The sequence below is a fragment of the Zootermopsis nevadensis genome, unplaced genomic scaffold, assembly GCF_977971745.1.
Source record: "Zootermopsis nevadensis isolate Lab colony 2312 unplaced genomic scaffold, Znev_1.0 Znev_ptg000017l, whole genome shotgun sequence".
In the NCBI taxonomy this organism is placed as follows: Eukaryota; Metazoa; Arthropoda; class Insecta; order Blattodea; family Termopsidae; genus Zootermopsis; species Zootermopsis nevadensis.
This window is the reverse complement of record NW_028259149.1, coordinates 665,501-689,678: the sequence shown is the minus strand read 5'-3', so window position 1 is coordinate 689,678 and position 24,178 is coordinate 665,501. Positions and strand designations below refer to the sequence as shown.

Genomic DNA, 24,178 nt, shown 5'->3' with positions numbered 1-24,178 from the left:
AGCGGCCATATTCTTAATATATTAAATGGATTTGATATCTGTTTATCTGCTATTTTTCATGAGTATTCTATAGGATTACATTACTAACTCATTTTGTAAGAATGTGCTAAAAATAAGACCCTAGCCTAGGTTGTGATTTTTATATAAACTAGAGCAGGGCGCTCCTTTCGGAGCTCCTAGGGGGGGGGGGGTGTCAAGTTTGTAAAACGCAACCAAACTTGGTTAGTCCCGAAGGGGAGTTAGTGTAGTGTCTCATTCAAGTGTTTTAACCCCTGAGTAAGAAACTAAACTAACCCCCCCCCCCCCCATGGGGGGTTTAAACACTTGACCAACCCCCCGAAGGGGGTTGGTTGCGTTTTAAAATCTTGAGTAAGACAACTACACTAACCCCCGTGTATAAACAAATATAAGGTGATATTGTTGATTTGACGACAACGATGGCTAATCCTTTCGGAGCGCTTCCTGCAATCTGATATTTTAATTCTTTACGTCGCTGTTCAGAGGCAAACAGTTCTTGGTCACTCAACTTTCTACGTCCACCCCCACCCCTGCAAATCTTCGTCTTAATATCGATCAAAAGTCAGTTTTCATAATACTTTCGTAATCATAAAGTCAGTTTTCATAACACTTTCTTAATCGTAATATATCGAATGAGTATCACTTTACCTTGTTGGAGTTGTTGGAGTTGGTACTTCAAATACTTGATAACGTCTTCTTTCACTTTTCTGATGTTTTAGGCCGACTGTCAGTCAATATTCAAGAACGCGAAGTGCTCCTTCTGGAGCAGAAATCATGCGACTGGCTTGATAGTTTTTGTTGTGAATCATTATTTGTTTTCTCGGCATTGTTGTGCAACAATGCCGAGTAAACAAATATCTGTTGGCATTGTTGATGACGTCATTTTTTGACGACAGATTGGTTGACGACAACGACTAATCACAAATTTTTATAGAAGACCAGATTGCCGTCGTTGGCCAGTGATACAATTGCATTGTGCTGGGACCTTTGGTTTCTAGCCATCGTAATTACTAACTTCATGGCAATCTGCTGTATGTACTTCAGGCTCATTAAATTGGTCAGCTACGTGAACGTTTAGTAACTTAGTAAAGTAATCTCTCCATCTGTCTACGATGCCATGTGATTCCGCGAGCAGATCCCCATTCTCGTCCTTGATTAAATGTATCCTAGGTTTGTACCCCTTCTTAAATTCACTTATGCTTCTGTACTTCTCTCTGATGTACATTCACAGTCTATGCCACATTTTCACTTCCCTCCTCCTCCTCCTCTTCTCTCTCTCTCGCTTGCAACTCATTTCTACATCCTGACTCTCCTCAACACACTCTCCAACAAATACAAATACAACAATGTCGAATACAACAATGTCATTAAACAGACACAACAATTATAAACGAATACAATTCCAAAAGCAACAATGTCTATAAATAGACACAACAATGCCGAATACGACAATGCCAAATACAATAATGTTAATAAACAGATAACAATGCCAGACGCGACAATGTCAATAAACAGACAACTAAACTAATCCCCCTTCGGAAGGATTAGTTTATGTCTCATTCAAGTGTTTTAACACTTGAGTAAGAAACTAAACTCCCCCCGAATGGGGGTTAAAACACTTGACTAACTCCCCCTTAGGGGGGGTTATTGCGTTTTAAAATCTTGAGTAAGACACTAAACCAAACCTCCCTTCGGAAGGGTTAGTTTAGGGGGTGAGGGTTAGGTTAGTTTCTTACTCAAGGGTTAAAACACTTGAATGAGACACTAAACTAACCCCCCGAAGGGCAGTTAGTTTAGCGTGTTACTTAAGATTTCAAAACGCAACCAACCCCCACCCCGAATGGTGGTTAAAATACTTGACGAACCCCCCTCCGGGGGGGTTGGTTTAGTGTCTTAACCCTTGAGTAAGAAACTAAACTAACCCTCACCCCCGAATTGGGGGGTTAAAACACTTGACTAACTCCCCCTTCGGGGGGTTGGTTGCGTTTTAAAATCGTGAGTAAGACACTAAACTAACCCTCTTCGGGGGGTTAATTTAGTGTCTTATTTAAGTGTTTTAACCCTTAAAGAGCAGTATGACTTGGATGAATGTTATTATTATTATCAGATTACCTTTTTGGTGTTGGTAACGTCTTCTTTCACTTTTCTTCATTTCTTAAATGGTCTAATGTCGCTGTTCGGAGACGATTTGATGCTTGTAGAGCAGTGGTAATGCGACTGGCTTGGTACTAAGCGTTATTTGATTACTCGGCATTGTTGTGGAACAACAATGCCGTGTATAAACAAATATAAGGTGATATTGTTGATGACGTCATTTTTTGACATTAGTTTAGTGTCTCATTCAAGTGTTTTAACCCTTGTATAAGAAACTAAACTATCCCACCCGAATAGGGGGTTAAAACACTTGACCAACCTCCCTTCGGGGATTGCATTTTAAAATCCTTAGTAAGAAACTAAACTACCCTCCCAAATGGGGGTTAAAACACTCGGTTGGTCAAGTGTTTAAAACGCCAACAGTTTTTGTTCAGTCAACTTTTTACGTCCAGCCCCACCCTTGCAAATCTTCGTCTTAATATCGATCATAAAGTCAGTTTTCATAATACTTTCTTAATCGTAATATATCGAATGAGTATCACTTTACCTTGTTGGAGTTGTTGGAGTTGGAACTTCAAATACTTGATAACGTCTTCTTTCACTTTTCTGATGTTTTAGGCCAACTGTCAGTCAATATTCAAGAACGCGAAGTGCTCCTTCTGGAGCAGTGATCATGCGACTGTCTTCATATTTTTTGATTTCTTTGTTGTGAAGCGTTATTTGTTTACTCGGCATTGTTGTGTTCCACAACAATGCCGTGTAAACAAATATCTGTTGACATTGTTGATGACGTCATTTTTTGACGACAAATTGGTTGACGACAACGACTAATCACAAATTTTTATAGTAAAAAAAAGAAAGAAAGATTTATCATGTTAATTGTAGATTTTATTGTTTAATCTATAGAAAATGTGCTTATTCCACATTTTAATTGTTGAACATTATGTTGCCAGAATACAAACTAAATTTTACCAAAGTTGCCCACACGACAAAAGATGTTGGGCAGGCTTGTTGTAAAGTGGGAGGGCTGCAGGGAGAAAACCTTTGGGAATACCTAGGTTTAGGTGAGAGGACAGCATTAAGATGGACATTAGCAAGATGGGATTCAGTGGAGTGAAATGAATATACCTATTCTGTTCTGCTTGAAAGTGCAGATTTCAATACATGCTTCAAATTCTCTTCATTTTTTATTCCTTTGTTTTTTGGTTCTCTTCTTATTCTTCTTCTTACCCTGTAAATCTCTTTTGGCATTTGTTACTGCTTTTCTTTCTTCGAGCAGAATTAAAGTAGCTGTTTCTTGTTTGTGGATTAGCTCAGGATAGAGTGAGGTAGCAGGCTTTTGTGAACAGGGTGATGAACCTTTGGGTTACATGAAGAAAGCAGGATATTCTTTTACAAGCCAACTTTTCAAAGAATATCCTGCACCATAGTGAGTGAGTGTTCTAAATTCTCCACTGGCACTTACATGGATCAAGATCTCTGAGATCATGTGAATGCTGCCTTGAGACCTTCACAGACCACTGAACCTTAGACGATGTTTGGCACAGCTGCACTAATTTTAGTAGCAGCTCCTGTTAGCACTGGGTTCACACAGTTCTTGCTAAGACCCGGGAAGAGAGTTGCATTTAATTCTGTCAATGAATGCATTGTAGATTGCTGTCTTCTGTGTAGTATGATAGAATCACGGTGCAACAACCAAGAAGACAGCAATCTTCAGACTCATCGCTGTGAAAACCTCAGATCGAACGCACTGTACTTCATTAGTATGCATGTAGCTTTGCTTATGGCAATGTTCAACATGTATTTAGTTTAAATGCTGCATTACTCTTTTGTACATAGTATTCTCAAAAAAAAAAAATAGAACTATAATTTTATGTTTGTATTATAATATTTTATATCTTATAATTCATTTAGCTGTGGATTGGTTTCCGGATTAGACTGCAGTACGAGTTTGAATGTAACGTGATCGTAGCCTGTCAGGTAATTTTTAGTCTGCCTTCAAACTGAAGTAAAGAAGCTTTCAGGCGTTACTGCATCATTTATATGACAAACTTTAATAATTAGGTTAACACGTTCGAAGGTACGTTGTATGTATTTGTTATTTATTTAATGACGTCGTGAAAAACTTAATTACGTTGAATAATAAGATGATTAATGAATTGGTAAGTATGTTCAACAACGGTGTTTTAAACGGACAGTTCCATGCACATAATACCAAGTCCAAACCGTGTTCACTGTTCCTCTCTGGTAGCCACGGAACCGAAATGCAGCGGACGGATACGATGTGTTTTAAGTTTTGCAGGTTACGTTACTCATACAATCTTTAGACTGGACAAAGCGAATTCATTTAGTATGTGTCCTCCATTGTTTTTTTAAACCGAATTCATTCGGTTTTCATTCGACGATTAATCCAATCGGCCGTGGAACTGACGTTAGATTGTGTTTAGTACTTGAAAGATGTGATCTATGCAGTTATGTGTTCTATACTTTTTCTTTGGTCATATACTGTGCATCCCAGTGCATAATTTGTTGTACCTGTTGTTTTGGCAGATTTTTGTCATAGTCAGTAGAAAGAACTTTGTTAGAGTTTTACAGTTTTATGTTTAAGTTTCTCTTTCAATGGTTGCGGGTTTTTTAGTTACAGTTGTCGAGGACGATATCTAGGTAAATGTCTTTGATATTTTCAAATATATGTTGTTTTAAATTCCAGTAGAAGGGTGAAATAAAAATGAACACTGCACATAGTACATTAAGGCAAGCATGTGTGAACATTATCGTGTTAGTATGTGTATTACAGAGTTGAGAGCTCCTTTACATTCCATAGCTCCATTTTTGGGCTAAACCAAAGGTTGTAGAACATAAATACAAGTAAAGAACTTGTTTCACATACAGGAATGCATAAACTTAAGAAATTTCAATATAAATACAAAAACTTATTTTACGTATAGATATACACGAAGTTTAAGATTTGTCAACAGTGGTAAAATCATCTGCAGTGTTGGAGTGAGTTAAGAGGTAACCTTTTATGCGGTCTTGAATACTTTTATATCATGATTTAAACTTTTAATTGCAGGTGTAAGATTATTGAATAACCTGATAACCGTGTAGTATACTCTTTTTTGTTATTTAGCGAGGTTGGTATTTGGCAGATGAAGGTCATGTTTACGTCTTTTGTTTAAATTGTGTACATTTGTGTTTCTTTGACATTTTCCCAAGTTTTCCACTACAAATAATTCTAAGGAGAGTATGTATTTACTTGCATGTAGAAGTATAGTAAATTTCCAAAATAATTTTCTGCAGGAGACTGCTTTTATCACTTGCCATTATTCTAATTTTGTTTCTGATGTAAAATACTTTATCACTGCCTCTTGAATTATCCTAGAAGTTAAGGTAAACAAAATAAAATAATTTTAAAGTATCTATTGTCATGAGTGGTAAGACTGTCCTCATGGAAAAAAAACATGCAGTGTTTACTTTGGTATAATATATTTAATGTCAATTTGTTTACCATAGAATCTGTTTGCTTCTACTTCAACTAATTTATTGTCAAAACCTATATTTAAACTAGGATATGTCTTGTTCTTAGTAGCAAATTTGATGTAGTTTGTTTTATCATTACTGAGTGCTAGCTACTTAGTGTTAGATCATTTGTTTAGGTTACTAAAACATCATTCATGATATTTCTAATATAGACCATTTCTGGATGTGTAATAATGATACTTGTATCGTCAGCAAAGAATTAATTTTGGATTGAAAGTTTATAGTTGCAGTTATGAAAACTGTTCTTAGATAAAAACTGGTCATCAGCAATATTCAGAGAATAATTATTTTATTTTATTTCTGAATGTTTGTGAGGAAGGTTAATTATAGCTTCAATATCATGGACCTTATGTTAGACATACAAACTGTTGTTTTTGTATCTTTGTATACGGTAAGCTGATCTTTGTAATCCGTTTTGTTTTAATGAAGATATTGTCAATACTGAGCATTGTGTAGGCATGTTGGAACTTTAAATATTCTACAGCAATCTTAGCATGTCATATTTAATTTTTTTTTCAAGCCTGTATTATTTTTGAAATTTGTTAATATTTACTATTCTTAGCATTCATTACTAATTTGTGACCTTCTTTGGCCATATGATGGGACTGTTCGTAAACTATTGTTCACTATGAAATAAACCCATACCATGAGCTCATCACAGTGGTTGAGAATTTGTGAAGGAGGATAGAATATTTCAGCAACCATTGACTACTGCTGTTATTCATTTATTGAGTGTTTACCACGGTTATTATGTTAATTGTGGTAATTGTGGTGTATATTGATGTAAGTAGGAATCAGCCAAAGTGTCCATATGTGTTAAGATTGTGTTGGGACAGATTAGGTTTAAACAGGTTAAGACATGTTAGTGTCAGTTAAGTTAGGTTATGTCAGGTCCGTAAGGTAAAGACATGTTTTGTTAGGTTATGTTTGTTTAATTGTGGTTAAAGAAGTTTGGATTAGAATAGATGTTTTTATATGATTTTCAACCGTGTGAATTGTGAAATTTTTAAAACTATGGGTGCATACAGATTTTAAAAATTTAGAAGGTTTATACAATTTAAAAATTTGTACTTCTATTTAGCGGGACAAGGCAGATGTAATACCTCTAAATGCATGTTGAAAAGAACACATTGGGGATATTATATGGAATACATTTTCCCAGCTTGTCTTATCAAAAGATGGAAGCAGAATTCAGTTAATGAAACATTGTGGTTTTTTTATTTAGATGATGAATAAGGCCTATGAAAACAATTCTACAGCCTCTTTCCACATTGGTATACAAAATGCATTGTTGGATGAGTAAGTGATGCATATTTGTTCTGCAACGTGATGTTGGTCATACCTACTGCAAACTGCAGATGAATTACTGCATGCTGATGCTGTACTGTGGAAGCCAGATGAACATTCAATTATACCTGAGGCCCAAAGCAGCCAGGACATTGAACAGAATGTTTCTTGGAACATGCTGCCTCCATACCATTTTGTATATGCTTTCTCTGGCATTGCTGTCGACTACGAGTACCTCCTGCCACAAAAATCTTGGTGAGATGCCCTAAAGGTGTTTACGTCAGATTGTCTCATTGCTGAAAAACTAGGTTTCTCATTAATATCAGGAAAAAAAGTGTGGAATAAATTAGTGTGTTTGCTTTCATTAGCTATAGTACTAATGTGTTTTTATTGATCACAAGGAATGTAGCATCTCATACAACCACATCTTTTATTTACAATTTTACAGGTGAATATTGATGTAATCAAATCAGAAAGTGATCTGATATTCTGAGCGAAGAACTTTCCATTGACATGAATACTGATAAGTTTTACATGTCATCAACATTTTCCTTAAAAATGCCTAAAACTGAGGTGAGCCTTGACTTATTTATGTTTATGTGCACATTCCCACATGTGGAAAACAGATCATTTATAAAGTGACATGTAATTCAAAGAATGCTCACAGTAATTTAATTTGCATGAAAGAACACAACAAAGACTTTCTATTGCAAACAAGTGAAAGAAACGTTACTCCAGCATGTGTAAATAAAGTCATAACATTCAATGATAACATAATCACATATACACGGTGTGTCCCAAAAATTTTGAGACAGATTTAATTACCCACGAAGGGCTGGCTCCATCTGTTGAGTTTGTTCCTGAGAGCGCAACTGTTGGTGTAAATTATTACTTGGAAGCCGTTGTCGTTCACGAGTTTTTGACAACCTGAGGTGTTGTGGTTGTTAATTACTTGCCTGATTTGTCAACTTCTGACTATTTTTTGTTCCCTAAATTAAAATTTAAAATGAAACGCATACGTTTTGATTACACTGAAGACAATCAGAAAGCTGCGGCCGACTTCCTGGAGGCTATCCCTAAGAAGGACTTTCAGCAATGCTTTGAAAAGTTTTATGATTGTTACAAGTGAATTGCTGTAGATGGATGTGCAATATAAAATGTAATTACTTGAAGATAAGCATGCTTTTAAGCCAGTCTGGAATATTTTGGGACGCACTGTGTACAACATACTGAACTAAGTCTAGTCATGTTGTGGGGTAAGTGTTGTGTTCAGTGAAGCTTGTATAATCAGTCTAAATGTTTTGGATTTCAGCATTGTGCTGTCATTCAGTTTTTGTGGTTAGAGGGATTAAGACTCAATAAGATTCAAAAGAAGAATGTTAGCACAATACTGAGTAAACTGTACTGCACAAATGAAGGTTTACCAGTGAGTGGAAAGATTCCAAAGTGGCAGGACAAATGTCATTAAATAAGACTGTTCAGACTGCCCGACCATTTTATGAATGACGGACAGTGTTAAATAGGTTTTTTCTCTGGTTAAAGAGGGCTGATGGATTACTAATATGATATAGGGGATAAGTTGGACATCAGCTGTGGATCGGCATATTCCATATGGTACATATGTTGCTTCACGTTCAGCCGAAAACATTTTTCACCTGTGGCATCAGGATTCTTGTGGGCCAAAGTAACATCTGTAGGGAAAATGGGGGATTACATAAACAGATGACATTTTTTTTTCTTGCACACATTTGTAGAATAAAGAAATAGTCAATTTTCCTGGCTTTTTAAATTTCCTTCAAATTCATAACAGCAGTGGATAAGTTGTTGCCCTCTGCTGACAGGAATAACAATAAACTGAAAATGACTAAAAATACATTTCATCTTAATAGAAGTAAAGAGCAGATAAATTAAAGGTGTGCTGCTACCATTCATTTCTGTGTCTTTGATCTCTCCACCCTTTCTAAAAGCATATAGATTCAAATGAACTATAAGCAAATTTTACTTTTTTTGGAGGTTGAGTGAAATTTGATCTCATGTTGAGGATAGAACATAAGTAGATCAAAGGTGTTTGAGAACTGCATGCTGATTGGAATACATTTGGCTGCAGAGTATTTGACTTCCATTCACTAGTGCAGCATTGTAAGATGAATTGATACACGGAAGTGTTTCTGATATCTTTACTGTGATGTGAAGACTGAGCATCAGCTGGCATTATTCATGTTTGCTAATAGAATAGTGAGAGAGGTAGGTGGTGGCTTAGTAGGGGGGGGGGGGGGGATAGTTTATTACTGAAAACGCGTGTGTAAGTGGATTCTTTGCTCATAGTTCACATACTTTGCAGGGTATTAGACTCCTTGGTCTTGCCGTAGAAATATTGCTCGTCTTACATGACGCTCCTGTTACATTATTGTCGTTACGTCAAAGAGTGGCTTGGCCAGTTGACAGGATGTAAGCCATCGGAAATTAAGAGTGCAGGTGTGTTTAAGAAAATGATAATTGATTCCTGCATTGAAGCAGAGGACATCCTGTAATGACCATTTCTCATTCTCTAAAATTTGTAAGGTTAAGCAATCATTTGAGAGATTTGGCTTTTTCATGGAGGTTTTTGTTGATGTTGGTATTCTGGGTACTAACATGGCGTTACTACCCAGAAAACAAACATTGGTAAGCTATCAATTATTCTTCATCCCAAAATGGGGGAAATGATGCGAACAGTTGAAGAGCTGGATACATGAAGTACAACAGAGGCACAAATCCCTTAAAATAAAATTCATAAACATTTTTGACTTCAGCAGTTGGTAGTAACATTACCATCACACGTGTAGACACCATAATGGTTATTGTTTAAGGACCAGTTGAATATTCTGTAGTCTTCTTTACTTTGGAGAATAGGTGGCATAATGTACTTCTGTGAACTGCCAGATATAAAGAACATGAGAAGTAAAGTCACTAGTATAGTCAGTGAAAAATTCATCTGGCTTAAGATAGGGACCAGTGGTGGGCTCTTGTGAACCCTGTAATGAACCTTTGGGTTCCATAAAATATTCTGAATTCCATGAGTGGCTGTTGGCTTCTCAGGAAGCACTTGGCTCCATGGAGTAATTAAGTGTCGGTAAAAAGTTAGGAATCGAAGGTGTCAGAAAAGTTCAGCATTTTACAGAAATGTATTACTAAGTACTTGGTGGTGCTGATCAAACTTTTCTCCTTATAATGAAGTTCTTGTAAGCTGTGATTGTATTTTTGCTGTTACAGTAATGATTTTGATAGCTGTTAGAAGAAAATCTGTATTAAACAGGTATTATCAACTTCATGCAGTATGTGTGTTCTATTTCATTTAATGAAAATTTGCAGTAAGTATTAATAATGAGTGTGGTGATTGGTGGTTTCACAGAGTTGTGCCAGTTTACAGAAAATTGTATCCAGTTCATGTAGTGAAACAGATCTTACAACTTCTCATGGTGGAAATCAGGTCGTCAATATAAAAGTTGAAAATGTAGCAGATGTACAAGACAAGGAGGAAGATCCCCTGATAACAGAATTTCCAATAATAAAGGCAGAGCATGAGGTCAGTTTTATGTCTTTGTGTACATTTCAAGGCACTTTGTAGAAATATGTAGGATTAACTATTGCTTTTCTCATCACCGTCTGTCTCCACGTGAAACACTTTGGTCATTCGGCTTTAAAGAGCTTTTTCCAAAATGTTTCAAGAGTCTTGTATGATGTGACATCATGTTTGTGCGCTACTACTACCGTTTTGTCTTAAGTTGGTTTCAAGAAATTAAATTGATGAATGTTTATCATTTGATATTACATCCTATCATTGGATTTATTATAAGAGTTCCCACAAAGTATGAATGTTTCAAAGTTGTCATTTGTTACTTCTGTAATTTTTTCCAAATTCTTATCCACATATTAGTTGTAACTGGAGTTCAGGATATTTATCTCCTTCAGTAGGGAAGATATACAGGTATGATTTAACTGACTTATAAAAAGTGGGATTTGAGGTTTTCACGGCTGTGAGTTCGAAGACGGCCGTCTTCTAGGTTGTAGCGCCACGTAGTCTGGTGGAAGTTTTCTCATCTCCCTGATACTGTAGGCAGCAAGGACCTCTGAAACATTGATAAACTTCTACCAGATTTTCGTACAGCACATGACATTGTCACATTTCTCATCTCTCGGAACTTTTGTGTGAAATGGGGTTGTCAAATACCATTTTGTCCTGAAGATATTTGGCATTAGTTTCTGGAGAGCTATTCTGTTTCTGAAGCCCTGCCTTTATGATATTCGACTTTTAAAAATTCCATGGTGGTATCTGCTGTTGTACATTCTGTGTCCTCTTTTACATTTGTATTTGACAAGTAAGGAAAGTATCAAGTGAAGCCTTTGCGGTAACTAAAGTTGATGAAAGACTCTCGGGTTACAAGCCGCATCAGGTGGCTGAATTGTGAATAAACCATATCTTCTGCCAATGTTTCGAGAGCAATCTCTGCTCTTATCCTCAGGGCTGCTGTGTAACAAATCTGATCCTTTGTAGCGCGCTTGCCGATGGGAACTCAGTTGGCAGAAGATATGGTTTATTCACCATTTATCTGTCTGATGCGGCTTGTACCCCGTGAGTCTTTCATCAAGAAAAGTGTCATTCATCATAATTATCTTTTATTTATAATTTTGCAGCAGAACATTGAATTCATCAAAGTGGAACATGATTTGGGTGTTCTGAGTGAAGACAATTCCACTAGCATGGAAACTGACGAGCTTTGCGTACCACCGCCATTTTCCATAAAAATGGCTGAACCTGAGGTGAGCGTCTACTTTTGTGGTTGTTGAAATGTGCAATAGAACAAATTAGAAGTATGATTAGCATTTCAGAAAAAGCTGACAATAATTTGCATGAACAGAATATTTTCACCTTTGAAAGATATGTAAAGAAACAACATTCTGCAGCTTCATAATTTGTGTCTGGTGTGCTCCCATACACATTCATTCTAGTAAGAACAATATCAAATTGCAGGGTTTGAATTGTGTAGTGTTATTATATTCATTATCTTAATTGACTGTGTTATAATGTGTGTGATTCAGAGTTAAAAATAAAGTAAAGCTGTCACACTATACACCATGTACGAGGTGCGATCGGAAACTTTCCAGACTGTGTCAATAGAGGGCGAACCGGATGTAGTACGAGCTTCTGCCTTTAGTGGGTGCAGCCTACATTCATATTGAATCGGTGTGCCAGCCGGCATCATCGAATTATCATTTGTTTCTTAGTTACGGGCGTTTTGGTAGTGCATTACACCGACCCTCCTGCGATTTCGGAATGGCGTGTGCATCAAATTTTGCCAAAGACTCGCCAAAACGGCTACGGAAACCTATGAAATGCTAAAGCAAGCATTTGGGGAGTCCGCAATGGGTCGTGCACAAACTTTTGTGTGGCATTCACGTTTTAAAAATGGCCGAACCTCTGTCGATGATGACGAGCGTTCTGGACGACCATCTTCGAGCACAACGCCCGAAAATGTTACGAAGATTCGGCAGGCCATTCACGAAGATCGACGTCGTACCATCAACGACTTGTGCGACATTGTTGGGATAGGCTATGGGACCTGTCAGCTGATTCTAAAGGAAGAACTCCACATGCGACGCATCCTGTCTGAGGACCAGAAGCAGAATCGACTTCTCGTTTGTCAGGAGCTCAATGATCTTGCAAGAACCGACCCCAACTTCCTTTCTAAGCTCCGTGTGACTTCTTCCTCTTCCCAAAGATGAAAATTCAGCTAAAGGGAAGGAGATTTGAGACGATAGAAGAGATTCAGGCAGAATCGCAGATGGTGCTTGACAGGCTGACAAAGAAAGATTTCCAGGGATGCTTCGAGGCTTGGCAGTGGCGCTGCGATCGTTGTGTTCACTCCCAGGGGAACTACTTCGAAGGTGATGGATGAATTTAATACCTGAGATAAGTGTACGGGTTTTTATAGGCGCAGTCTGGAAACTTTCCGATCGCACCTCGTAGGTGGGAGGAGGGGAGAGGAGGTACAGCTCCTACTTCTTCTTAACCTTGACACTAAAAGGAGGTGAGTGGTCAGCATTACGCCCCAGCCGTTCTTTACCCCCGGGAAAGGACCCTGTTGCCCATTGGATAGAAGGCTGCGTGGGCCCCAGAGCCGGTCTGGACGCAGAAGCTAGAGGAAAAATCCTCTGCTTCTGTCGGGGATCGAACCTTGGTCGTCCAGTCCATAGCCAGTCACTGTACTGGCTGAGCGACCCCTGTTAATATTTGATTCAGAATACATAATAATATTAAAAGAAATTTGCCTCCCAACAAGTGTAAATAGAATCCAAATACAAAATGGCTGTCTTTTGGGTTGTTGTGCTGTGTTGTCTGGTAGAAGTTTCAAATGTTTCAGAGATCCTTGTTGCTGGCATCATCTCCCCGATTTTCATTAAACCCAGAATAATTCATTGTACAGTATATCGCCAAATATTGTCATTTAAAACTTCTGTGTCTTTTTGTTAATGGACTATACATTTTAAGTGATTTCTTTGTGTAAAACAGTTACCGTCACATTGACGCAGTGCATAATTAGTGTAAAGAATGTGTATCATATTTGACGTAATGAGAGAGTACAGTCGTGATTGTAATGGTTGTTTTACAGAACTGCTGTGATTTACCAAAAGTTGCACCTGGTTCATACAATGAAACACGTGTCACATCTTCTCATGATGGAAACCAGTTCGTCAATATAAAAGTTGAGGATGTCGTAGATACACAAGAAGACGAGGAGGAGGAGGATCCTCTGTTAATAGAATTTCCAGTAATGAAGTCTGAAAATGAGGTCTGTAAGAATATCATTAGGCATATTTCATATAAAATGGTATTTTCTTTCTCATTTCGTCTGTCTCTTTCCACATGAAACAGTTTGACTCTGGTGAATGGGTTTTGAAAAGTCTTTTCTAAAATGTCATGAATGGGAATGTATTTTTTTGTTCTTTGTTTGCAGAGTACCAATTATGTTTTGTCTTTACATTTTGAAGGCATACATCAGTGGTAAGCCAAGCTTAAATGTCCACTTTGCAGTACCTAGATGAAACTGGGAGTGTAGTTTCTTGTTTCAACTTTAGTGATTAAAATGGCAATTTTTCAATTATTAATTACATTGCACTCAGAAACATTATGAGGGTTTATGAACACAGTAGTCATTACATGAAACCATTATCCTTTGAAATCCTTGCTAATCACATCCATGTGTTTAAATTGTTGGTCCAGCTGGCCCTTCTTGATGTTTCCTGGATTGCAGGATGCCGTAATGTCACCTCGAATTCAAGGTTGAAGTAAGGTATCAAATAGAAGACATGGGTTCAAGTAGAAATGTTTTGATTTACCTTTCATAAATCACTGTAAAATAACTGTTTCAAATGGAATATTGGGCATGTGATTTGTATAGCCTTTACACGATAGCATAGACTCATTAATGGTGAGAAATGGAGTTCGTAATGAAAACAGTGTAATGTAATATTTCTTGGCCTCATTTATATCTTGCTTTTATAATTTTTTTTTCTATTAACCTGCTACCTGATGTCCGTGTTTTGTGTTTCACAGAGTCCTCTGAATGAACGTCATCTAATACATGGTGAGGATGAATGCATACACCACAGGGAACGTCCATATTCCTGTGATCTGTGTAATAAGTCTTTCAGTCAGGTGAATCATTTGAAGCTACATCAACGAATACACAGTGGGGAACATCCATATTCATGTGATGTGTGTGATAAATCATTCAGTTGGAGGAGTCATTTGAAGATACATCAGCGCACACATAGTGGTGAGCGGCCTTATTCCTGTGATATGTGTAATAAATCGTTTAGTCAGAGAAGTCATTTGAAGATACATCAAGGCATACATAATGGGGACAAACCATATTCTTGTGATGTGTGCAATAAATCCTTCAGTCGCAGGAGTCTTCTTAAGAGACATGAACGCACACACAGTGGGGAGCGGCCATACTCCTGTGATATATGTGATAAATCATTTAGTAGTCAGAGTTATCTGAAGACACACAAACACATGCACAGTGGGGAACAGCCATATTCCTGTGATGTATGTAATAAATCATTCAGTCACATGAGTATTCTGCAGGTGCATCAACGCATACATAGTGGGGATCGGTCATATTCCTGTGACGTTTGTAATAAATTTTTTAGCAGAAAGAGTCAGGTGAAGATCCATAAACGCATACACACTGGAGATCGCCCATACGCTTGTGATGTGTGTAGTAAATCGTTCAGCCAGAGAAGTCAGCAAAAGGTACATCAACGCATACATAGTGGGGAGCGGCCTTATTCCTGTGATGTGTGTAATAAGTCATTCAACAGAAAGAGCCATCTGAAGCTCCATCATAGCATACATATTTGAGTTAATTGCAGGGAGCTGTCATATTCATGTGATGTGTGTAGTAAATAATTTAATCTGGTGAATGCTCTGATGATGAATCACACACATTGAGTTTCTTCATATGCCTGCCATGTGATCATTTATTCAGAGAAGTAATCTGAAGATACATGAAGACATATTGGGGAGTGGGCATATGCCTGTGATACATGTACGAGGTGCGATCGGAAAGTTTCCAGACTGTGTCAATAGAGGGCGAACCGGATGTAGTACGAGCTTCTGCCGCTAGATGGTGCGGCCTACATTCATAGTGAATCAGTGTGCCAGCCGGCATCATCGAATTAGCATTTGTTTCTTAGTTAACGGGCGTTTTGGTAGTGCATTACATCGACCCTCCTGCGATTTCGGAATGGCGTGTGCATCAAATTTTGCCAAAGACTCGCCAAAACGGCTACGGAAACCTATGAAATGCTAAAGCAAGCATTTGGGGAGTCCGCAAACTTTTGTGTGGCATTCACGTTTTAAAAATGGCCGAACCTCTGTCGATGATGACGAGCGTTCTGGACGACCATCTTCGAGCACAACGCCCGAAAATGTTACAAAGATTCGGCAGGCCATTCATGAAGATCGACGTCGTACCATCAACGACTTGTGCGACATTGTTGGGATAGGCTATGGGACCTGTCAGCTGATTCTAAAGGAAGAACTCCACATGCGACGCATCACAGCCAAGTTTGTGCCAAGGCTCCTGTCTGAGGACCAGAAGCAGAATCGACTTCTCGTTTGTCAGGAGCTCAAAGATCTTGCCGGATTGCCGGATTTAGCTCCGTGTGACTTCTTCCTCTTCCCAAAGATGAAAATTCAGCTGAAGGGAAGGAGATTTGAGACGATAGAAGAGATTCAGGCAGAATCGCAGATGGTGCTTGACAGGCTGACAAAGAAAGATTTCCAGGGATGCTTCTAGGCTTGGCAGCGGCGCTGGGATTGTTGTGTTCACTCCCAGGGGAACTACTTCGAGGGTGATGGATGAATTTAATACCTGAGATAAGTGTACGAGTTTATATATATATATATATATATATATATATATATATATATATATATATATATATATATATATATATATATATATATATAGGCGCAGTCTGGAAACTTTCCGATCGTACCTCGTAGTACATTGCTGAATAGGAAGGTATGGTAAAGGTCGTTTTCAAGCTGATGCTGCATTTTCCTCTCCATGTACTGAGATGCTGGCCAGTAAATCATGTCTTTCAGATCACATGATAGCATGCAAGAACATGATCTGATTGGAGGGTATACCTGTGCTCAGAAAATGTTCTAAGTTCAGATACTTTTAGTTAATTGCAGTGGCTGCTGAATGTTATTTCCATCATTTGGGAACATAATTTCAAACTATTGCAACATTCTCCAACACATAGAAGTTGCCCTGACATGATTTCTAAATGATATGAAATTACGTCTGTAAGGGGCTCAAAGTGCGTGCGATAGAGAGATTTCTGCAGACTTTCTGTTTCAATTTTTGAATGATAAAAATTACATTTCAGATGTGGGAATATGACAGCCATAGTCATCTGTTATTTGTTAATTGAATTAATGCATTAAATAGAGCCCATAATTGAATTGTTCACATTGTGTTTGGTGCACTCTCCTGTTCAAAATATGTTCAACATTTTTGTTGGTCTCTGTTCCTACTGGTAACAGATTTTGTTTCTGATCTGGAGCTTCAAAGCAACTAAATATAATAAATTATTTTTAACCTTTGAACAACCTGACACAGCTGGTAGCCCAAGAATAATTTATTGCATGTGGCTTCATATTATATTTTTACAGTAACATTCTTCGTCTTCCGGTGGCTCTATTACCCAGTGTGGGTCTTCACTGCCTCCTTTCAGAGGTTTCTTAGTCTTTTAAGTGTGTATTTGTGGGTAGTAAGTGACCAGCCCACTACCTCTGCACAATTTCTACTCAGGCCTGATTTTGTCTGCTAGAGAATCAGGAGAGACGTAGGTGAGAAGTGGTCGCTGAATTTTGCTTACGAAACATCTCGTTCGTTCTTTTACACGCCGTAAGTCTAGGACATGGGACAGCTGGATTTACTTCCCCACTGAAGAAAATAGTGCTACGGATTTTTATCACCCTTAAAAATTCATCGACCTTGGCTGGGTTTTAACCTGCGAACCTTGGATCCAGTGGTGAGCACACTAACCACCAGTCCACTGAGGGCAACTTTACAGTAACTTTAAGACATTTTATTTCTTGGGTAAAAGTTAATCCAGATACTACTGAGAAATTTATGGTTGACAAATGAATTACATGCTTATAGCACAAGACTTTGTGTGTGTTAAACATGATTAACTGCATGCTGGAAGCCTACTTGTGTAATCAGAGAAGTAAATGAAGTTATGGTACTTGGAACAGTTAACGAGCATGGATATGTAAACATAGCAAAAGCTTCCATACTTAGGTGATGTCTGGAATAAACCATTCATTAAGCAGTATCTTCTGAAGTGTTTATTTTTGACTGCCTAGCCCTGTGTTATTTGTTACTTTTTATTGTCAATATTCTGCAGAGACAAATGCATATCAGTTGAAGAATGTCCCTGTGTAACATTTCGTAATGAGTTATTGTTTTTACGGTGAGGGGTTATTAGCTCAACACCTAACCTCCAAACTAGAGGATCACCCCACCACTCCTTGCTGGTTGTCCACATATTCATAGCTACGCTCCATATCTGGAGGCCTTCTCCATCCGCAACTTGAGGCCATGCCATGGTGACAAGGTACCCACAATACATGGTCTGCTATCAGCAGCTGAATGAATATTAACTGTGTTGAAGAATATGTCCTAGGACTGGAGTAATGTGGTATGTGCACACACCTGGATATGTTTGAAAATGGGGTTGTCATATTTTGCAAATTCTGTCCCACATAGAGCAGAAACATCTATACGTGTTTATCTTAATGGGATGTCTCCTGTTTCCCTATTTTTGGACCTGGATTTCAAGTTTTAAACTTGTTAGTCTTGTTCTCTGCATCCCAAAACACCTCTTAGTGAAGCATCCGCAATTTGTATTTACATCTTCAGGCCTACCCCTTGATGTATGATACAACATTTTTGCAGTCTAAATTGCAGTAATGACTAAAGTAGCTTAAAAGGAGTGAGGAGGTTTCCATGCTCTTTTGACAAAAAGAGCTTGTCGGAGTATAAAGCTCTTTGCAGGAAATAAAGATAGGTAGGAGCTGATGAATTGTAATCCACGCTTTGCTCTTCCAGTAACTGGATTTTAAAGTTAGTAACCTGGATTGAAGATTGCCATGATGTACGAGGCTCGTCCACAAAGTAAGTTTCCCTGGGGCCGTTTACAGAAACAAAACACAATTTCATGGAAATATTTATTGCAACAGATACAGCAAGTGTCCAGCTATTTTTCAACAGATTCGCCACCGGAATTGAGACATTTGTCATACCGTGGGACCAACTTTTGAATACCTGTGTCGTAGAAGTCTGCCGCCTGGGATTGGAACCACTGTGTGACAACCATCTCCGCCTCTGTGTCATTCTCAAAACGCTGACGCCGACCGGACAGGAATTTCTTGAGGTGTAGGAAAAGATGGAAATCACTGGGAGCGAGGTCCGGGCTGTAGGGTGGATGATTAAACACCTCCCAGCTGAACTCCTGCAGGAGACTTGCTGTCCGTCGAGCCGTGTGCGGCCTAGCGTTATCACTGACCGCACTTCACAGTCGGCGGGAGCTGGAATAAGAACCTCCATCTTCAACAGCTGCAACGATGCTACTGTGAAAACGCGGGAAGTGCCGTTAGTGCATGCGCCATGCTGCGTCATTGCTCTATCACGTACGCACAGTCGCTTCGCGCAATATAAGGTTTGCTAGCTGTGGGACGAGTGGGAAACTTACTTTGTGGACGCGCCTCGTACAATAGTATTCAGACAAAGCATATATTAGGAAGTGGTCTGTTTCTGCCTTAAATCCTCTTAAGCACCTTTATCTCCACTGCACAAGGCTATATTTTCTCACTGGCTGTGATACAATCCATAATGGCTTTACTGCTTCTTTCTCGGGGTGAATGGATGTAGGTTGTATAACTCTGAACATGATAAATCCCAAGTGTAACTTTGCCATGGTGCCAAGAAATTTTGTCATGGTATCTAGTATTTTCAAGAATAATCATGTTCGGTTTGTGTCTGTTCATTCTCATTTGAAAATTCTAACTCAAAAATTATCTTGGGCAGTGGGCATTTGTGTGATAGTACATATTACAGTAAATGGTAAGCACATAGTTCATTTGCAATGCCATAGGTGGCATTTGTGTGCTGATCAGGAAGTGCAGACCAATCTATATCTGTGTTATGCAGTGAACTTGCAGAAGGTGAACTTTGACTTGTGGTTAAAATATTAGTTTCTTTGTTGTGGTTTTAATAGTTTGTTAGCAGATGAATAAAATGTGCAATAACAGCTGGGAGACGAGAAAACTACATAAATGCGGATAATGAGTTTCTTTGCTTAGTGAGATTTGAGGTTCTCATGGCAGCAAGTGTGAAGATGTGTGTCTTCTGGGTTGTTGTGCCATTTAGCTAGTAGGGGTTTACTGATCTTTCAGAACTACTTCCTGCCTCCATCATCAAAGTCTGATTTTCCCCACAGATGTTAAAATGATGTGCTCTGTTACAAATATAATTGTCTACATGTGTATTGAAATAAGCTCAAAAAATTAGTTATTATGTTATGTAAAATGGTTGTTGAAAGTGTTCAATCAAGATTAAAATGTAAAATTACCCAATACCATACATACTTAATGAATATAGGTCTAACCATTCTCAAGTTATTAACATGCACAGGCAGAGTGATTTTAAGAAGTACTCTGCACGGTTGCCTAAAACGATAATTCACATAGAATTCCTTTTGTTGGCATTAAAATATATAAAAACACTGAGGACAAAAAATTGCATACCTCTTAAATTTTTTGGGCTGGCTTGTAGTCCAAACAAACTCTTGTCATGCCCTGCAACTACATAGATCAGAAATTCTATGAGGACAGTTGCAGTACTCATGAAAACAGAACTTCATAAGTAGTTTATTTTTCTTACTTCCATTCTATCATGTCATATGGAATCATTTTATGGGGAAATCAACAGACAGCAAGAAAGAATTTTACATTCAAAAGAGGATCATTAGAATAAAGACAGGCACTAAAAGGATAGACTCTTGTAGGGAATTATTTGAGAAGTTTAATATTCTTCAACTACCCAGTGATTTCTTGCTCTCACTAATATCATTTGTATTGGATAACATGGAAAAATTTCAAACAAATACAAACATCCACAGCATAAGAACAAGATACAAATACAACCTTCATGTGCCGATTTCTAACCTCAGTGAATATCAAAAAGGAGTTTACTATACTGAAATTAAGTTATTCAATAATCGTCCACCTACTATAAATAGAAAGTTTAAAATATGATATAAAAATGTTGAAGCCAGCGTTAAAAGAGTATCTCCTATCTCACTCCTTCTACTCAGTATAAGAATTTATAAATACATGTAAGTAACAATGTTGATGGTTTCTCATCATAATTATTTTGCTGTAATACTGTAGTTCCAAAAATCTGTAAATAGCTGTTATAACGTTACATTTATATTTGTACTAGAAACAAGTTTTGTATTTGTGCTATGACCTATTCTACATCCTTGGCTGAGGCCTATGAAGGATCTATGAAATGTAAATAAATTCTATTCTATTCTACGATGTTTGATATTGTACTTTCTCCAGTGGGTCCAGTTAGTTAAGCATTTAGTTGACATCAAACTATTGAATTCAGGTCTCATTATATAATCATTGTCTGCCACACCTGCCAACAATAAACAGCGCGACTTTCCTGTTGTAAATTTCAGTGAAACGATACTGTCGCCAATTCATGCATACTCGCCGTGATTTTTCCAAGGACTTGATTCAGTTTCTCTATATTCCTTGTTTAGCTTGTTAGCCAGTCTTTGGGCCTAGATTTGAAACTAGCACTTACTGATACGAAGAAAGAATGTTAACCACTCAACCGTGATGTTCAGTGAATACACCTGCAATAGGTGTACTTCGTAACCATTTAATACATTCGACTGTTTGATAACATATAATAGGACGTCTCTCTTATATCACTTTCAAGACCTTGTGTTTACATTCCATATTTCCGTAAGTTGGCAACAAACCGAAATAGTTGGACTAATATGTATCGGAAAGTTGCGGTTTGTCAGAAAACAGTATAACTATAAATTACAAATGTAGGCCATATAGTAATATATTGTCTTCCGAAATAATATGTGAATTGATTTACTAGACGTTAATTTGTTGTTTTCAACCAAATCACATACTGGACTTCTTATATGTTCAAAATATTTCTAAGTCGGAGCACCAATCGATTTATTAGATAGCTGTATTTCGATTGTGCCCATTCATACCATACGCGAGGACATTAACCTGCAGACAGATGTAAAGTCACAGATGAACCACAGACATGGGAAAAGCCCTGCAATGGTAAGGGCTACCGCACACGTAAGACAAACAGTCAGACGATTGTTTCGTCGTTCGCACAAAGCCCTTAAGAACATATAGAGATGCGCACACTGTTACGACACGACAGCGACACGACTGGCAGTCGGTTACCTCTTACGACAACCCCGGACTTTTCTGTCTACCAACTGTCGTTGGCCCTTCGAATTATATGAAAGCGCGCAGACGAACGGCCTTTCATTTCGTGTGAGCATTTGCAGACAGTAGACGATTGTCAAACGTGGATTTTGTTGAAACTGCTATAGTATGTGCACTTGTGATACGCCTCAATAAAAGGAGGAAAAGGAATTACTGGGTGCATCCATTATACAGGGAGAGACTGTTCAAAGGAAAATTTCATACTATGTATGAAACATTACGGAATTATCCTGCAAAATTCTTTTCATATTTTCGCATGAGTACACAAAGTTTTGATGAACTTCTATTATTGCTGAGACCGAGTATAACCTATCAAGATACGGATATGCGTCTCGCTATTTTACCTGAAGAAAGACTGGCAGTGACACTAAGGTAAGTTAATAAATAAAATCAACTTTACATTAATTATTCTTATTTTCCTTATTTTTAAAGAAAGAAACTTAGATACAATGTGAAGTTATGCCTTGCTGTAGACAAATAACCTAGGCAGAGAGCCTAGTATCTAAAGGTCTAATATGTAAGAATCACAAGAGAAATTGGAATAATATGTTTGGACTGTGTCATTTGAATTTGGAGAACTGAAATCAGGATGCACTGGAGTAGATGAGCAACGTCGTTGTATTTCTTCGTAGTTGACTGAGGTTGTTGCAGCAGCTTGCGTCCAAATAAAGGCATTCCTGTTGCTATTTAACCCAGATGGCCCAGCTGCATTCAACATGAAAGGGGGGATTGTCCTGCTCTTAAGTTTTTAATCACGCTCAAAATTCTTATCTTCGCCTAGCTTTTTGAGCGAAGGAACTAAGGAAAGTGCGAAGTGGACGTTTTCGTCGTCAGTATTTCTTGAACTCAAATTGTTGAGTAAAGATTCCTCGAAAGGCTTCTGCTTGTTTCTTTTTTCTTCCGTGAAAGATTTTGCTCTGTTTTCAGCCTCGTTTACGTGGTCGATTCCCTCTTCTTTATCGCCATCGTCATCTGATATTACATTTGTTTCCGTTGTGGGAAGTAAAAATAACAATTTTTCAAAATATATATATTTCCTCCTCTTCGATGCTGATTGGCCGGACTTGGTCTGTTCCTGGGCGCGAAGCTCTCTGCTAAAACATGATCTTAAATTCTGCCACTTCTTTTGTATGTCTCGACCTAGAAATAGTGACACTATTTTATATAATATAAGTTTATAATACGACCCTACTATTATATGCTATGTTGTGTGATTTTATGTTACGTTGTACGTGTAGGTCTATTATGTTCTGTGATGTGATAGTATTTATATTGTATTATGACCATATTCTAGACTTGTCCCATAGATGTCAGCATCGGTTTCTGCGACTGCATAATTAAGGCATGTTGTGTACTTCATAATTTTGTTCGCTGTAAGGACGGCACACGTTTTGTTGATACTGTACAGGATATACACAAAAGAATGGCGCGGTTTCAAAAGTTAGTAAAAAAAAATATTTCTCACCTGACCGTGTATGTTGTGCCCCTGTAAGATGAGAAATAAATTTTGTTATTAACTTTTGAAACCGCGCCATTCTTTTGTGTATACCCTGTATATGAGTGTCCTCTCGAAAGTTAGGAGTTTCTTGTCGAAGTTTTTCATTTCACTTCAAGGATCAATACCAAAGCATTACGAAAAAATGTGATAGGCAGGTCGTGTGAAGACAATAAACATTTTACCAAGAATGACAGATTTGGTGCCATATAAGATGAAACAACATTTAATTTGGAATAAAATAAAAATTATCAAGCAAATCGGTCTACACTATAAGTAAAAATTTAAATTGTTAAAATGTAATTGTTGAAATTAAATAAAAAAACAAATAAACTAACCTGTTTCAGTCTTTTTTTCGGGTGACAATTCGCTCCAACCTGGTACCACAACTGAACAAATCTCTTGCCAAAGTTCTCTTTTAACATTGATGTTTGCATAATCTTTTATTGTTTTGTCATAAAGAGTAGGGCGTCTTTCGACCTCTTCAATTAATTCTTCGATATTCTCTTCTTGCAACATTCCTGACTTCTGTACTCGGCGAGGATAGAGCGAAGAACGTGGAACAAAAGAGAACAAGAGAACGACTGTTTAGACGTACGTCTGCGCATGCTCGTGGACTG

At 37.9% G+C, this 24,178-nt stretch overlaps 2 protein-coding genes and 1 long non-coding RNA gene across 16 annotated transcripts in view; 1 reads left to right on the top strand and 2 right to left on the bottom strand.

The window, feature by feature from the left end:
- LOC110839517 (uncharacterized) overlaps nucleotides 1-2,918 on the bottom strand; it is a 31,234-nt gene extending 28,316 nt beyond the window's left edge. For 3 of the 6 annotated variants that reach the window (XR_015535554.1, XR_015535553.1, XR_002546514.2), the window contains exon 1: nucleotides 667-2,119. This is a non-coding gene — a long non-coding RNA (uncharacterized LOC110839517). The other 3 variants (XR_015535552.1, XR_002546513.2, XR_002546515.2) reach the window with 2 other exon arrangements.
- Nucleotides 2,919-2,989: 71 nt separating this feature from the next.
- LOC110839516 (uncharacterized) lies at nucleotides 2,990-17,841 on the top strand. 9 transcript variants are annotated; one of them, XM_022083771.2, is made up of 7 exons: nucleotides 2,990-4,192; nucleotides 6,878-7,194; nucleotides 7,388-7,512; nucleotides 10,331-10,504; nucleotides 11,614-11,739; nucleotides 13,590-13,769; nucleotides 14,534-17,841. In XM_022083771.2, the coding sequence occupies exons 3-7, from the start codon at nucleotides 7,453-7,455 to the stop codon at nucleotides 15,344-15,346; spliced, it is 1,353 nt and encodes a 450-aa protein (XP_021939463.1). In that variant the 5' UTR covers nucleotides 2,990-4,192; nucleotides 6,878-7,194; nucleotides 7,388-7,452; the 3' UTR covers nucleotides 15,347-17,841. The 9 variants fall into 9 exon arrangements, with proteins under 9 accessions (XP_021939463.1, XP_021939466.1, XP_021939456.1 ...); XM_022083774.2 differs by lacking the exon at nucleotides 2,990-4,192 and adding an exon at nucleotides 4,247-4,776 and having other exon boundaries at nucleotides 11,617-11,739; XM_022083764.2 differs by lacking the exon at nucleotides 2,990-4,192 and adding an exon at nucleotides 4,248-4,776.
- A 4,617-nt stretch (nucleotides 17,842-22,458) lies between these two features.
- On the bottom strand, nucleotides 22,459-24,166 carry LOC110839512 (uncharacterized). The gene is made up of 2 exons (XM_022083761.2): nucleotides 23,897-24,166; nucleotides 22,459-23,203 (listed from the first exon to the last, which is right to left on the bottom strand). Exons 1-2 carry the CDS (start codon nucleotides 24,075-24,077, stop codon nucleotides 22,812-22,814), a joined length of 573 nt encoding a protein of 190 aa, XP_021939453.2. The 5' UTR covers nucleotides 24,078-24,166; the 3' UTR covers nucleotides 22,459-22,811.
- Nucleotides 24,167-24,178: the final 12 nt, after the last annotated feature.